Here is a 14,411-nt window from a genome sequence, read left to right on the forward strand (position 1 = left end):
AGGGCGTGGCGTAAAGCCTTAAAGAGGGTGGGGCCAAGAATACGTCCCAGAATGGTTCCCCGTAGGAGGAATTCAATTTACTTTAGGGCGGAGCGGATTCCTAGCTCAAATTTGAACAAATTTTGGCCAGCTTCGGCCACCGTAAAAGGGGTTGGGTGCGGTATTCTCCCGCCAATTCAAATCAGTGGCTTGGAACCTAAAATGAGTAGGGGTGGTTGTGATAGTCAGGAAGAAGTGTGAAACACTTGAGAATTCTCTTTTAATTTCTTCAGCTGCAGGTGAGAAGTCAACCGTGCTGCTCCAGGGAAGCGGGAGGCGTGTCAGGTGGAAACAGCAGGGGACTTCAGTCCGTTTTAGTGTTTATCGCTCTCTAGATGTTGGCGGGAGGAAAATTGGAGAGGATTCTAGACGGCAAGCCGTCTGAGCTTTCGTGGATAGCTTCATCGACAATGTTTTCATCTGATTGTTGATATTGTATTGGCTCATCTGTTTTCTTCCCACAGTCAGTGATGCCAAAATCTCGGTGCTTACCTGTTTGCTCTCTCTCTCTCTTTCTCTCTCGCACTAGATAGAAAATTTAGTCTTAAAAGATTTGCTTCTCTCCCACCGTCTTCCACTTTTGGTGTGGCTCCATAGCTGCCTAAACTCTCCAGCCCTTCTCAGTGATTGCAATCACTGTTCTTGACTTTACATGGTTTGTTTCCCGTCATTCAGGTTTCAGCACTAATTTTCCCAAACAAGTGCTTCTTTTTTTTTTTTTTTTTTTTTTTTTTTTGGTTTTTCAAGACAGGGTTTCTCTGTATAGCCTTGGCTGTCCTGGAACTCACTCGGTAGACCAGGCTGGCCTCGAACTCAGAAATCCGCCTGCCTCTGCCTCCCAAGAGCTGGGATTAAAGGCGTGCGCCACCACCGCCCGGCCAAACAAGTGCTTCAAAAAATAATCCGTTTCTATGGACCTTCTTTGCTGTCGTACTTATATGAGCATTTATTTGTTGGGAGACAATCTATCCATGGAAAGCAGACATTATTTGAGTCGATTTACTTGCTTTAAACTTACTTTCAGTAACTGTCATCTATTATCTAACCGTTGTCAGGGATTAAACTCCCTAAAGTGTAGTATAAATTGCAAGGCTAAAATGGATAAAATAGCCAAGCATAAAAATACTTGACACAGTGTTCAACCATTTTGTTGTTATTGTTCCCACAAGACTATAAACTTCAGGGCTGAGAATGTTAAGTCAGTTGGTAGAGTGCTTGTCTAGCCTGTGGCCTGGGTTTGAACCTCAGCAACACATAAACCAGATCATCTTGGTCTACATATCAAGGTTGAGACCAGTCTATTCTACATGATATTGCCCTCCCCCAACAAAAGGGTAAACTGTAAGTGACATTTTTCTGTCTCATTCGTAATTGTATCCTTTTAGAACAGCTCTTAGGATTGTGCCTGGTGAACAGTAGGATTTCTGAGATGTTTCTCCTTGTGTTTTACAGATGTAGTAAACACACATTTACTCAAAGTTGCCTGTCTTAATCTCCCAATTCCCAATTAAGTATCATGTATTTTTTTTTTAAATACTATTTTGTTTCTTTTAGCTCAGTTGTGTTCTTTTTTCTTTTTTAGTATTTGTTTAATTTTCTTTTTTGTTCATTTATATATTTATTCACTTTACATTCTGATTGCATCTACCCCTCCCTCCTCTCCCTGTTCCCCCTCCCCTTTTCCTCAAAGAAGGGGAGGCCCTACCAAGGGTAGCAATCCACCCTGGCACATCAAGTGGCAGCAGGACTAAGCCCATCCTCTCCCACTGAGGCTAGACAAGCAGCCTAGCCAGATGAAAGGGGTCCAAAGGTTGGCAACAGAGACAGGCCTCCCACCACACCCTGATAGTCAGGTGACCCACATGAAGACCAAGCTACACATCTGCTATGTATGTATAGGGGGCCTAGGTCCAGGCCATGCATGCTCTTTGGTTGATGGATCAGTGTCTTTGAGCCCCCATCTTTCTGGTTGTTTTGTTTGTTTTTGGTATTTCCAGACAGGATTTCTCTATGTAGCCCTGGCTGTCCTGGAACTAGCTCGCTAGACTAGGCTGGCCTCAGACTCACAGAGCGTGTCCTGCTTCTGCCTCCCGAGTGCTGGGATTAAAGGTATGTGATTCCACTACTTTAGACCAGACTGGCTCAGAACTCAGAGATCCACCTGCCTCTGCCTCCACCTCCTGAGTGCTGGGATTAAAATCGTGTTACATTCTTAGCAGGGGCTCTTTTCCTTTATTTCATTACATTCTTAGCCTAGATATTATCAGCTTTCCAGATAGCATATTAGCAGACAATTCAAATAGAGTCCCAGGAACCATGAAAACTCAGAACCAGAATAAGCAGGCTCTTGGCTGAAATCCCAGCAGTCTGGAGCTGAAGTAGGACAAGCCTAACTTAAGAATATTTTCAGTTATACAGTGAGAGGCTATTAAAAAAAAGACTATTGAAAAAAACTTTCAAGGGCTGGAGGGATGGTTCAGTGGTTAAGAGCACTGACTGCTCTTCCAAAGGTCCTGGGTTCAATTCCCAGCAACCACATGGTGGCTCACCACCATCTGTAATGGGTCTGATGCCCTCTTCTGGTGTGTCTGAGACAGCAACAGTGTACTCATATACATAAAATAAATAAATAAATCTTAAAAAAAAAAAAAAAAAAAAACAAAAAAAAAACAAAAAAAACCAAAACCCTTCAAGCCAGGCAGAGGTGTCACATACCTTTAATCCCAGTACTGAGGTGGCAGAGGTAGAAGGATCTTTTGAGTTTATGGTTGGCCTGGTCCATAGAACTAGTTTCAGGACATCCAGGGCTACACAGAAAAACCCTTCAAAACCTTAGTTTTAGCTAACTCCAACATTTCCCTCCCACTTTGTGTGTGTGTGTGTGTGTGTGTGTGTGTGTGTGTAGACAGGATCTTGCTATACAAATCTGGACCAGACCAGGTTGATCTCAAATTTGAAATTATTCTTCTGTCTTTGTCTCTGGAATGCTCAGATGATGGGTGTTTGCCATGATGTTTGTCTATATTATGTACATGTATATATATATATTTTTTTTTTCTTTTGTACATGTATATATATATATTTTACATTTATTGTGTATGTGCATTCATTAAGGTCAGAGTTCATGCAGTTTGTTCTCTCTTCAACCATGTTGTTTCTTTTATTAATTTTTTTAGTTTTGTTTTTGAGACAGAATTTCTTTGTGTAGCCTTAACTGTCCTCAAACTAGCTTTATAGACCAGGCTGGTCTCAAACTCATAGAAATCTGTCAGCCTCTGCCTCCCGAGTGCTGGGATTTAAAGGTGTTCACAACAATGCCTGCCAACCATGTGGATTCTTAAAATGGAATTCAGATTGCCAGTCAGGTTTGGCATCCAGCGTCAACCCCATGACAACCATCTTGCTAGCCCTGTATTACTACTTTAACGATTAAAATTGGGTCTGGAGAGATAGCTCAGTGGTTAAGAACACTGCTCTTGCAGAGGACTAGGGTTCAACTCCCAGCACCCACATGGCAGCTCACAACTGCCTGTGACTCCAGTTCCAGGGGATCTGATGCCTCACATAGATATACATGCAGGCAAAACACTGATGCACATAAAATTAAAAAAAAAAAAAAAAAAAAAAAAGATTAGAAAGCCAAAAATTGTTCTTTCTTACACTGTGGCTTTTTTTTTTTTGTTTTGTTTTGTTTTGTTTTTTGTTTTTGTTTTTGTTTTTGTTTTTTGAGACAGGGTTTCTCTGTGTAGCCTTGGCTGTCCTGGAACTCACTCTGTAGACCAGGCTTGCTTCGAACTCAAAAATCCGCCTGCCTCTGCCTCCCAAGTGCTGGGATTAAAGGCATGTGCCACCACCACCCGGCTACACTGTGGCGTTCTTGAACTTGTAGGCCTCCTGTCTCCATGTCCTGCGTGTTTGGATCACAGGCTTTCAGTACTATGCTGAGTTTATAAAGTCATAGAGATGAACACAGATGCTGGACAAGTACTTCCCTTCTCACTTTGCTTGTTTGCTTGAGACAGGATTTCTCCATTATGCAGCTTTGGCTGTCCTGGAACTCACTATGTTACCAGCTTGCCCTTAAACTCACAGAGATCCCCCTCCTCCCCACTGGCTGGGAATAAAGACATGCATCACCACGCCCAGCATCTCTTCTTAAAAAGGTTCTCTCATATCCCAGGCTGGCTTAGAACTCTTTGTCATAAGGCCAGCCTTTAACCTTCTCATCCTCCTGCCTCCACCTTTATTTTATGGTAAAGATCAAACCTAAGATCTCTAGTGTGAGCCCAGCAGTGGTGGCACATGCCTCTAATCCCAGCACTTGGGAGGCAGAGACAGGTGGATTTCTGAGTTCGAGGCCAGCCTTGTCTACAGAGTGAGTTCCAGGACAGCCAGGGCTACACAGAGAAACTCTGTCTCGAACCTCCCCCCCACCCCCCCAAAAAAAAAAAAAAGATCTCTAGTGTGGTGAGCTCATACTTCCCACTGAATTGTATCCTCAGCTCCTCTCATAGACTTTATTTTTAAAAGAAAATTTTACTTTTACGTGTGTGTGTGTGTGTGTGTGTGTGTGTGTGTGTGTGTGTGTATGTATTTGGGTGCATGTGCCTGTGGAGTCAGAAGAGGTCATCAGGTCACCTGGAATTGGAGTTAGGAGTAGTTGGGAGCTGGGAACTGAATTTTGGTCCTGTTGAAGAGCAGCAAGCACTTTGAACCACTGAGCCATCTGTAGCTCCTCCCTTTCCTTCAGATGTTAAAAGTTATCCAGAGATTCACCTTAGTATTTTAGTCTGACTCTCTTCATAGATGATATGAGTTATATTGTTAATGATATTTATATATATATATATATATATATATATATATATATATATATATTTAAATCCTTCTGGGTTTCAGGTGTAGTTTTTGATGAAGGTAGAATCGAACTCATGACAGGGTGGAGCTGGGATAGAGCACTTGTCTGCCCTGTACAAAACCATGGGTCCCAACCCAGCACCACATACAAACAGAAGCCTAACTCCCCCTTGTTTGTTTTTTTTTAAGACAAAGTTTCACTATGGAATCCTGTCTGTCTTGGAATTTACTATGTAGACCAGGCTGGCCTCAGATTCACAGAGGTCTACCTGCCTCTGCCTCCCAAGCACTGGGATTAAAAGTGTGTGCCATTACGCCAGGGTCTCATTTGAGGTAGTCTCAGAGAGTCCAGGCTGGCCTCCAACCCAAAAATGACCAGTGCTGGGGATTGAACCAAGCACTGCATAACTACCAACAGAGCTACAGCCCCCAGCCCCACCCCCAAAAAACCCCAAAACTTATTTATTTATTTACTTACTTACTTACTTAGAGAATAGTATTGCAATGTTAATAGACTTTGAAATAGGGTCATGACTTCTGAACTCTGAACTCTGGTTCCTCTCTTGGAGCCATTTTTTCTTAATCTCTTTGTTCTTTTAATTTTATTTATTATAATTTTATTTTCTGTTTTCGTAGTTTTTTTTGAGACAGAGTTTCTCTGTGTAGCCCTGGCTGTCCTGGAACTCCCTCTGTAGACCAGGCTGGTCTGGAACTCAGAGATCCACCTGCCTCTGCCTTTGTCTTCAGAGTTCTGGGATTAAAGGCACGCGCCACTAACACCCAGCTAATAATTTGTTCTGATGAACAAATAAGTGTCTGACTTTAGAACCTGGATTTATGCTGATTTATGCTGTAGCCACCCAGTGGCCGCTAGCTTCACCTGAAAGGAGGGCTGGAAATGAAAAGGAGATGGAGGGTCAAGAAAAACATGTAGGCAAGACAAAGTTTTCTGATCAAGGCTCTAAGTTTAATACTCAGCACTTGTAGATATAGGGAAAGCCCCACCTAACCCATCCTTTGTTTTAGCTGGATTGTGTCGCTGAGCTTCTCCTGAGTTCCTGTAGGAAGTTGCACATGCAGCCAGGGCGGATAACTCCACCTAGGTCCTATTACTAGGTCTATTGTAAACAAGGTCTTTCCGGCCTGCTCCAGGCTGGAGAAGGGCACATAATGGTTTATTTCAAATGAAAACTTTGGATAGTTTAGATGTTAAGGCCACAAAATAGTGCAAGCTCCAGGATATGTTGATAAGATCAGACTGACTTGTGTGTAAGACAATTCAGTATTCTCTGGGGATAATCATAATACTTGTCCATTTGTTTTACTGAGCCGAAATGTGACAACTCCAGATACAGCATTGAAGACAAAGTTAGGTTTTTTTAAACTTATTTATACTAAGTTTTGGGTTTTTTTTCTTTGAGTAAGACTTCATATCCCAAAGAACAAAATCCTATGCAGAAAAATAATTTGGTCTGTTGTTCCAGGAAAGATAGTGGTTCCTTCCTTCCTCTCAAAGACAATCTCAGAAACATGTGGAACAATATTGAGCTGCTAACAAGCGATGACACCGGAAGTGGGTGCCTCAGTGTTGATTCAGGTGAAGAAAATGTGACTGCACTGTACCAAGCAGGCTTGCTTGGGAAGTTCTCCTCTGAGAAGGTAATGGTTTTATACTGACTTTGAGTCAAGGTTCAGTCACAGACTGTAGGAAATTGGCATCCACATTGGCCTTGGTCATCTTAGGAGCAGTGTTTCCAAAGACGAACACTCCCTAACTCCTCTTGGTGTTTAGCATGTACAAAGTGAATTAGATTGGGTGGTTTGTGCCTATAATCCAGTATCTGGACGGTGGGGGAGGTGGATGGCTTGGAGTTAGAGTCTGAGGCCAGCCAGAGTCATGTAATGAGTCCAGGCCAATTAAGACAACATTGACCAGCCACTGTCTCAAAGTTAAAGCCACAACATCACCACAACGGAGGGATAGTATGTAAGTTGATATAAAGAATTACCTCCTTGAAACTTGGTCTCAAAAAACCCAAAAATTAAAGAAAAAAAACTTACCTGCTGTCTGCTTGGGACATAAGACATTCCTAGTAGAGTTGAACGCTAGGGCTCCCTCCTCCTAGTGGGTTTGGCCTAATACTGCTGTATTCAAATGTTAATTTGGGTTCCCCAAATTGTTTACACAAGAACACTCCCCCTCCCCACACACACAGAGAGGAAGGACCCTGTTTCCCAGGTAGTTCTGATTGGTGAATAAAAATCCCAACAGCCAGTAACTGGGAAGGACAGATAGAGCAGGTCTTTGGAATTTCCCAGGCTTGTGACTGAGGAGGAGGAGAAGAGAAAGACATTGCCCTGCCTGGAGAGGTAGAGGAGTGTAGACTCCTTGGAGGAGCCAGGAGTGTGAGGCCCAGAGGAGAGGTTGATCAACCCCATGGAGGTTAGGAAGTGGCTCGGCCACCAGGATTTGTTAGTTAAATATTATTTCAACACCCTTCCTGACCCAAGCTGCACTTCTTTACTGAGTTGAGTACTCTTGTTGCTGGTAGAGTCATGTGTTTCTGTGTTCTCCGTCTATTTCCCAAAATTTAGTGACTTGCCTAGGTTTACAGAAGTAGCAAGGAGAGTTTATTCAAAGCAAAGCAATAAAAAAGACTAGAATGTACTGCAAGAAAGGTTACTTAAGGCCTCTCTTGTTTGAGGCTTCCTTTTATGGGGTTCAAGAGGAAGAATTTGGTACTGAGAGATGTATAGGTAGTTCTCTATTTTGAGTGACAGAATAGGCTATATAATCATTTTTATCCTTTTCAAAAATTCATCTGATTTTAATCATGTGTGTCACAGGATATTTCATTCCATATTTGGTATGTAAAATATACACCTCAGTCCTTTGTCCTCAGTCCTTTGAAACCAAACACCTGCCACCACACCTGGGCTTAGGACAATATCATTAAGTATCATGAAGCTTCTATGAAATCATTTTACTTTTGGTCGTGCTTTCCCCTCCCACAGACCTCACTGAGTCCGAAGATACAAGCATGCAGCTTAAGCGATGGATTTATAGTCGTTGCAGACCAGTCAGTGATACTGCTTGACAGTCTATGCACATCACTCCAGTTGTTTCTTATATTCGGTAAGTCTGACAGAGTCAGATGCCCAAGAGTCAAGGAGGATCGACACTGATTTCTATGGGCCCTGTTTTCTTTAATCCATTGTTTATAAAAAGCGGGCTGTGGTCCTGCACACATTTAAGCCCACAACTTGGGAGTCAGAGGCAGGCAGATCTCTGAGTTTGAGGCTAGCCTAGTCTACAGAGTCTAGGATAGCCAGGACTACACAGAGAAACTCTGTCTTGAAAACCGGGGGAAAAAAAGGATGAATCTCAAGAAAATCATCAGTACTTATTGGGCCTTAAGTTCAAAGGATGCTGACATAAAACCTTGCCTCGGAATTTCTAAGGGCGAACATGCATGTAAGCAAAGTATTTGATTTGTTGTGGTGTTTATTCAAACAACCTCTCCTCCCAGTTATGTATCTGAATCCTAATGTTTGAGCTCATTTGTACTCAAGTTCCTAATCTTGTGCGTGTTTTGTGTTTGTGCACATAAAGAGGGCAGATTACCAAGTTCCTATTAGTTCTAGGAGGGTAGATCACAGTGTAATAATCTCTTAGAAGACATATGTGAAGTAACTGTTTGAGTTAACGTGGATTTAATAATGAATTTGTTTGTGGTGTGAGATCCCAGCACTTTGGAAGTTGAGGCTGGAGAAATGGGAGTTAGAGGCTAGCCTAGACTACATACCAAGTTCCAAGGTCAACCTAGGTTATGTAGTAATACTCTATCTTAAAAAAAAATTCTTTAAAGAGGTGGAAAGATAGCTCAACTGTTAAGACCACTGGCTACTCTTGCAGAGGACCTAGGTTTGGTTTCCATCACTTATGTGGGGGACCGATGCCCTTCACAGACACAGACATAACATTTAGGCAAAAGACACATAAAATAAAAATAAATACATCTTTTAAAAAAAACTCAGAGTTTTCTCTCCTTGAGACAGGATTTTTCTGTGTATCCCTAGCTGTCCAGGAACTCATTCTGTAGACCATGCCGGCCTCAAACTTAAAGAGATCCTCCTGCCTCTGTCCCCCGACACCCACCCCAAGTGTTGGGATTAAAGTCGTGTGCCACCATGCTCAAGAGTCACCATTTAAGAATAAAAATTGAAATGATTTTTAAGTGATGGGTCAGTGATTATGCAGAAATTAAGTGAAAATATTTTGAAAGATTTTCCTCTCTTACTGTTTTGTTGGTGGTGGTGATTTTCTTTTTGTTTTTGTTTAAGGCAAGCTCATTTTATTTAACCCAGGCTGCCTTTAAACTTGGGGTCTTTCCTAAGCTATTAATCCCAGCACTTGGGAGGCAGAGGCAGGTGGATTTCTGAGTCTGAGGCCAGCCTGGTCTACAGAGTGAGTTCCAGGACAGCCAGGTCTACACAGAGAAACCCTTCCAATCCCCTGTCTGTTGCTCATATGTTGGTTATAGACATACACTTCCATGTCTGGCATAGATTAGAATAAGCTATTGACCTTTTAGGTGTGAAAATATGCACTTTTTAAATTGAAATTAAGGATTATTGAAAGTCACCTGTAACTTGGATTTGAAATTTTCAGATACTGACGTGGATGTGGTTGGCCTGTGTCAGGAAGGAAAGTTTCTCTTTGTAGGGGAGAGAAGTGGCAACTTCCACCTTATCTATGTAACATCAAAGCAAACGCTATTCACCAAGGTAAGGGCCGTGTTTCCCTTTTAGACAGCAAGTCCAGCAAGCATTCACTTAGCCTGCGATTTTTTGTTTGTTTGTTTGTTTGTTTGTTTTTGTTTTTCAAGACAGGGTTTCTCTGTGTAGCCCTGGCAGTCCTGGAACTCACTCTGTAGACCAGGCTGGCCTCGAATTCAGAGATCCACCTGCCTCTCTTAGCCTGCGTTTTAAACTTAAAAAAAAAAAAAAAAATCTGGTATGTTGAATTTAAGAGTCAGACTACTGGACTGGTGAAAGGGCTCAATGGTTAAGAGCACTGACTACTTTTCCGAAGGTCATGAGTTCAAATCCCAGCAACCATATGGTGGCTCACAACCATCTGTAATGAGATATGATGCCTTCTAATGGGCGTCTGAAGACAGCTACAGTGTACTTACATATAATAAATAAATAAATAAATAAATAAATAAAATAAATATCTTTGGGCTGGAGCGAGTGGGGCTGGAGCAAGAGGGAGAAGGGAAGGGGAAAAAAAAATCAGACTGCAAAAACATACGGAGTCAATTCAAAAGTGAGAAGTGGCACTCAGGAGATACTGTGCTTGCTCGTCCGCAGTTTTTCATTGTCAAGCTGAAGCGTTTAGGTGCCACGGCTCTCAATCTGTGGGTTTCAGGTTTCATATCAGATCTCCTACAGGACAATTCACAGCAGAATCAGGATTACAGTTATGAAGTAGCAATGTAATAATTTTATGTCCCTACAGCATGTGGGACTGTTTGAAAGGGTTACAGCATTAGGAGGGTTGAGAACCCCTGATTTAGGATGTGGTCTGTCATTGCTGACTGTAGTTGATGAGTCGGGTGTAGACCGCACACTCCCCACCTGCTGTTACCTGTCTCAGTTTACTCTTGCTGTTTGAAATTCCATTGCAATTAGGCTTTTGTGAAGAAAGCTGAGGATGAGTTTCAGCGTACTTACCAGCATCTCATCATTGAGAAAGATGGTTCACATGAAGGTAAGTGTCTTTGATTTTTGGGGTGGGGGGCATGGTTTTTGATGGATACCCAATCAAGTATTTACATTTATGTTTAATAAACATTATACGTTAGTTGCTGTGCTACCTAAATCATGGTAAATTTTCTGTTAATACAATTAATATAAGAAAGAATTTTTTTTTGTTTGTTTGTTTTCTTTTTGAGACAGAGTCTCACTATGTAGTCCTGGCTGGTTTGAAATTCACTGAATACACCAGGCTGCCCTCAAAGAGATCTACCAGCCTCTGCCTCCTGCTAGTCTAAAGACTAATGATACCATACCTGGCACAAGCTTTTTCTTTTTTTGAGCAGATTGAATGCTGGTTTATTAGGGAATAGAGAGAAATGCCAAGAACAGGAGGTATCTTCTAGGTGGAAATAACACCATGAAAGAGCTTTATCTTAGTTTTTTTTCCTTCATTATGACATTCCATTTCTTTAAATATTTGTTGGATTTAGCATGTAAAAGTCAGTGTGTGTGTGTGTGTGTGTGTGTGTGTATGTATGCATGTATGCCCAGGACCACATTCCTGATCACTAGTAGGGGTCAGAGGACAACTTGTGGAGCTTGATTTTCTCTTTGTACTATGTGGGTCTCAGACTGTCAAGCTTGGCCCCAGTATCTTTGCCTGTTGACCCCCAGTATCTTTGCCTGCTGACCCATGTCCCCAGCCTAGTTGAGAGACTTTAGAACAGGTTCACAGCATTGCTTTGGATCGCCTATTCACCTGCCTTTTATAGAAACTGGTTTTGATTTTATTTTACCAGGTACCTATTATATGTTGCTTCTAACGAACAATGGATTTTTTTATATTTCAAACCTCCAGCTTTCACAAATTGAACATGGTAAAGTATTGTTTTCTTACTGATTTGTGACAGGGTTTATTAGTTTTAAAGTAAGTCTTCAAATATTCATTCTTTCTTTCTTTTTGAGACAGGATTTCTCTGTATAGCTCTAGCTGTCCTGGAACTCACTCTGTAGACCAGGCTGGCCTCGAACACAGAAATCCACCTGCCTCTGCCTCCCAAGTGCTGGGATTAAAGGCGTGCGCCACCATTGCCCGGCCTTACAAGTCATATTTTTAGTCTATGTAAACCTGTAGATTGATACTATGTTTAGATGGCTCTTTTTTTTTTTTTTTTCTTTAATGAAGCAATTGAGAACACAGACTTGGATTCAGCCAAGAAGGTAAGCAAAGAAAAGTGTATTTTTTTAAAAAAAAATCTTTTACTTACTATGAATGTAGAGGTTGTTTCTTTGATTAATCATTGTACTGGCTGATGGTATAGGATCTGAGAGGTAATCTAACACTGAAGTGACTTTTCTGTTTAAAAACATAGATGATTGATTTAAATGGCTTATGATTTTTGGGGGCATACACACATATATATATATATTATTCCAATTTTTTATTTTTTTATTTTTGCAGTTACAAGGACAATTCAAATGTAGTTTTATTTCTACTGAAAATTACCACAGTTTTGGTTGTCTCAATCTTGTGGCATCTCAATCTGGAAAATTTGCAAGTGAAACATCTGTGATAATTGGGGTAATTCTTTTTATAAATTTTGTTTTTGTCGGAAACATTTATTTTTAGTTAAAGTACAAGTTAATTTGTAATGTGACAAGAACAGAAATAAGGACTAGCTGCTCCATGGTTAAGAGTCCTTGCTTGCCTTGAGGAACACCAGAGATTGGTCCCCAGCACCTAAGTTGTGTTGGTCACAAATGCCTGTAACTCAGCTCCAGAAGATCTGCCCTCTTGTGGCCCCTGGGCACCTGCACACACATACACATGCATACTCACCTAAATCATAAATAAAAATTTAAAAAAATCATTTAAAATGAAACAAGCCAGGCATAGTGGCACACAACTCTAATCCCATCACCCTGTCTCAAAAAAAAATGGGGGTGAGGGGCATTACAAAATCACAGATTATGCAATTAACTAAGTAACCCTTTCTCTGTTAGATCATCGGTGTGGATTTTCACTAGTCTGTCCCCGAAATTGTCTTCTCTCTCTTTTTTTTTTTTTTTTTTTTGTTTTTGTTTTTGTTTTTTTGTTTTTTCGAGACAGGGTTTCTCTGTGTAGCCCTGGCTGTCCTGGAACTCACTCTGTAGACCAGGCTGGCCTGGAACTCAGAAATCCGCCTGCCTCTGCCTCCCAAGTGCTGGGATTAAAGGCGTGCACCGCCACCACCACCTGGCTTCTCTTTTGTTTTTTGAGTCATGGTCTCATTATGTAGCCCTTGCTATTCTTGAACTCAGAGATCTGCCTGACTCTGCCTCTCTTGTGCTGGGATTAAAGGAGTGCGCCACCACTGTGCCAGCATCTTCGTTTTGATCAGGCAGGGTTCTGTTCCTTCTCCCAGCCATGTTTCCACATTTCTGTCAGCTTAGTAATTACAGAAAAAGAAACCAAAAAAGGCTCCACGGTGAGAGCGGCAGCACCCGTGACCATGCCTCTAAATGCTCATCACAGACTCATGTCTGACAGCTGTAGCTCTCTTATGACATCGTTTAAGTATTGCCTTTATGCAATGAGAGGGATCGTAAAAGTTCTATTGGGAGATCCTCCTGTCTCTGCCTTCTCTGCATTGGGATGAATGGCATTTGTTACCCCTCACCCCCCACCTGGGCACAGCTTTTGTCTCTTTGTTTTTGTTTTTTTCTTTTCTTTTTTTTTTTTAAATAAACAAAAGGCTATGTTTATAGTGTTGGAAGAGTTTCTTTTTCTTTAGGGTGAGATATTTGAGTATGTACTCAAATATTCAAGAGATAACTAGGAGTTATGAATACCTCATTGTCCTTCCCAGTCTGGTGTTTGTTTGTTTGTTTGTTTGTTTATGCGTGTGTGTGTGTGTGTGTGTGTGTGTGTGTGTGTGTGTGATATGAGTTTTGGGTGGCTGCAGAAGCCCTAACAGGGTGTCACATCAGATCCCTTTGAGTTGAGATACTGGCAATTGTGGAACACTGGTAGTGGATGGTTGCAAACAAACTCTGGTCCCTGGCAGAACAGCAAGCTCTCTTAAGCACTGAACCATCTCTTTAGTCCCTCCAGTCAGTTCTTAACCTAAGAGAGAAACAGAGGTGAAAGCTCCTTGGTGCCACATGTTAAGGCCTGCAAACCTAGCTTACAGACCTGTCCAGTTAAGGGGCTCACATGGGAGGATCTTAAGTGAGGCCAGCCTGGGCAACAGCAGGACACTGCCTGAGGATGAAATAGAAGTGGCTGGGGATATAGCTTAGAAGTACAGTGCTCATAACAAAGCTCTGGGGGTTCCTTCTCCAGCATCCTTCCCACATGTGTTTGAACTCAGAATGTGTACAGCTTATGTGCATCTGCTTTGTGTGATTCCTGGAAGGTTTGGGATTAAGGTATCCAACTGATGTACTGTTGCACTTTTCCAGGGAACTGGTAGTTGTGCATTCTCAAAATGGGAACCAGATTCTACCAAGAAAGAAATGTCTCTTAAGAACTTTGTGGACACAGACATTATTAAAGGTAATGGTAAGCCACTGATGCTCCTTTCTGGTGCCACTCTGAAACGTCCTAGGGTGGGCTTAGATTTGCTGTGTAGCCGAGGCTGACCTTGAACTTCTGATCCTTCATCACTCGTGGGGTGGTAGCCAGGTTTATGCTGCCATAGGTAAGGTATGTGCTACATAGAATTAAAGGGTGTGTCTATGTTTGTGAGTGGAGGTCATAGGATCTCCTG

General features: G+C 41.8%; 1 protein-coding gene across 1 annotated transcript in view; it reads left to right on the forward strand.

Annotated features, from left to right (window-relative positions):
* Nucleotides 1-174: 174 nt before the first annotated feature.
* The window catches only part of Kntc1 (kinetochore associated 1), a 72,952-nt gene continuing 58,715 nt past the window's right edge, over nt 175-14,411 (forward strand). Inside the window, exons 1-9 of the mRNA XM_076922854.1 lie at nt 175-278; nt 6,381-6,555; nt 7,912-8,032; nt 9,569-9,684; nt 10,594-10,672; nt 11,460-11,537; nt 11,846-11,880; nt 12,122-12,241; nt 14,104-14,197. Of these exons, the coding sequence (XP_076778969.1) occupies nt 6,427-6,555; nt 7,912-8,032; nt 9,569-9,684; nt 10,594-10,672; nt 11,460-11,537; nt 11,846-11,880; nt 12,122-12,241; nt 14,104-14,197 (772 nt within the window). The 5' untranslated portion in view covers nt 175-278; nt 6,381-6,426. The remainder of the gene's footprint in view (nt 279-6,380; nt 6,556-7,911; nt 8,033-9,568; nt 9,685-10,593; nt 10,673-11,459; nt 11,538-11,845; nt 11,881-12,121; nt 12,242-14,103; nt 14,198-14,411) is intronic.

This window comes from Arvicanthis niloticus, chromosome 24 (genome assembly GCF_011762505.2).
Source record: "Arvicanthis niloticus isolate mArvNil1 chromosome 24, mArvNil1.pat.X, whole genome shotgun sequence".
In the NCBI taxonomy this organism is placed as follows: domain Eukaryota; kingdom Metazoa; phylum Chordata; class Mammalia; order Rodentia; family Muridae; genus Arvicanthis; species Arvicanthis niloticus.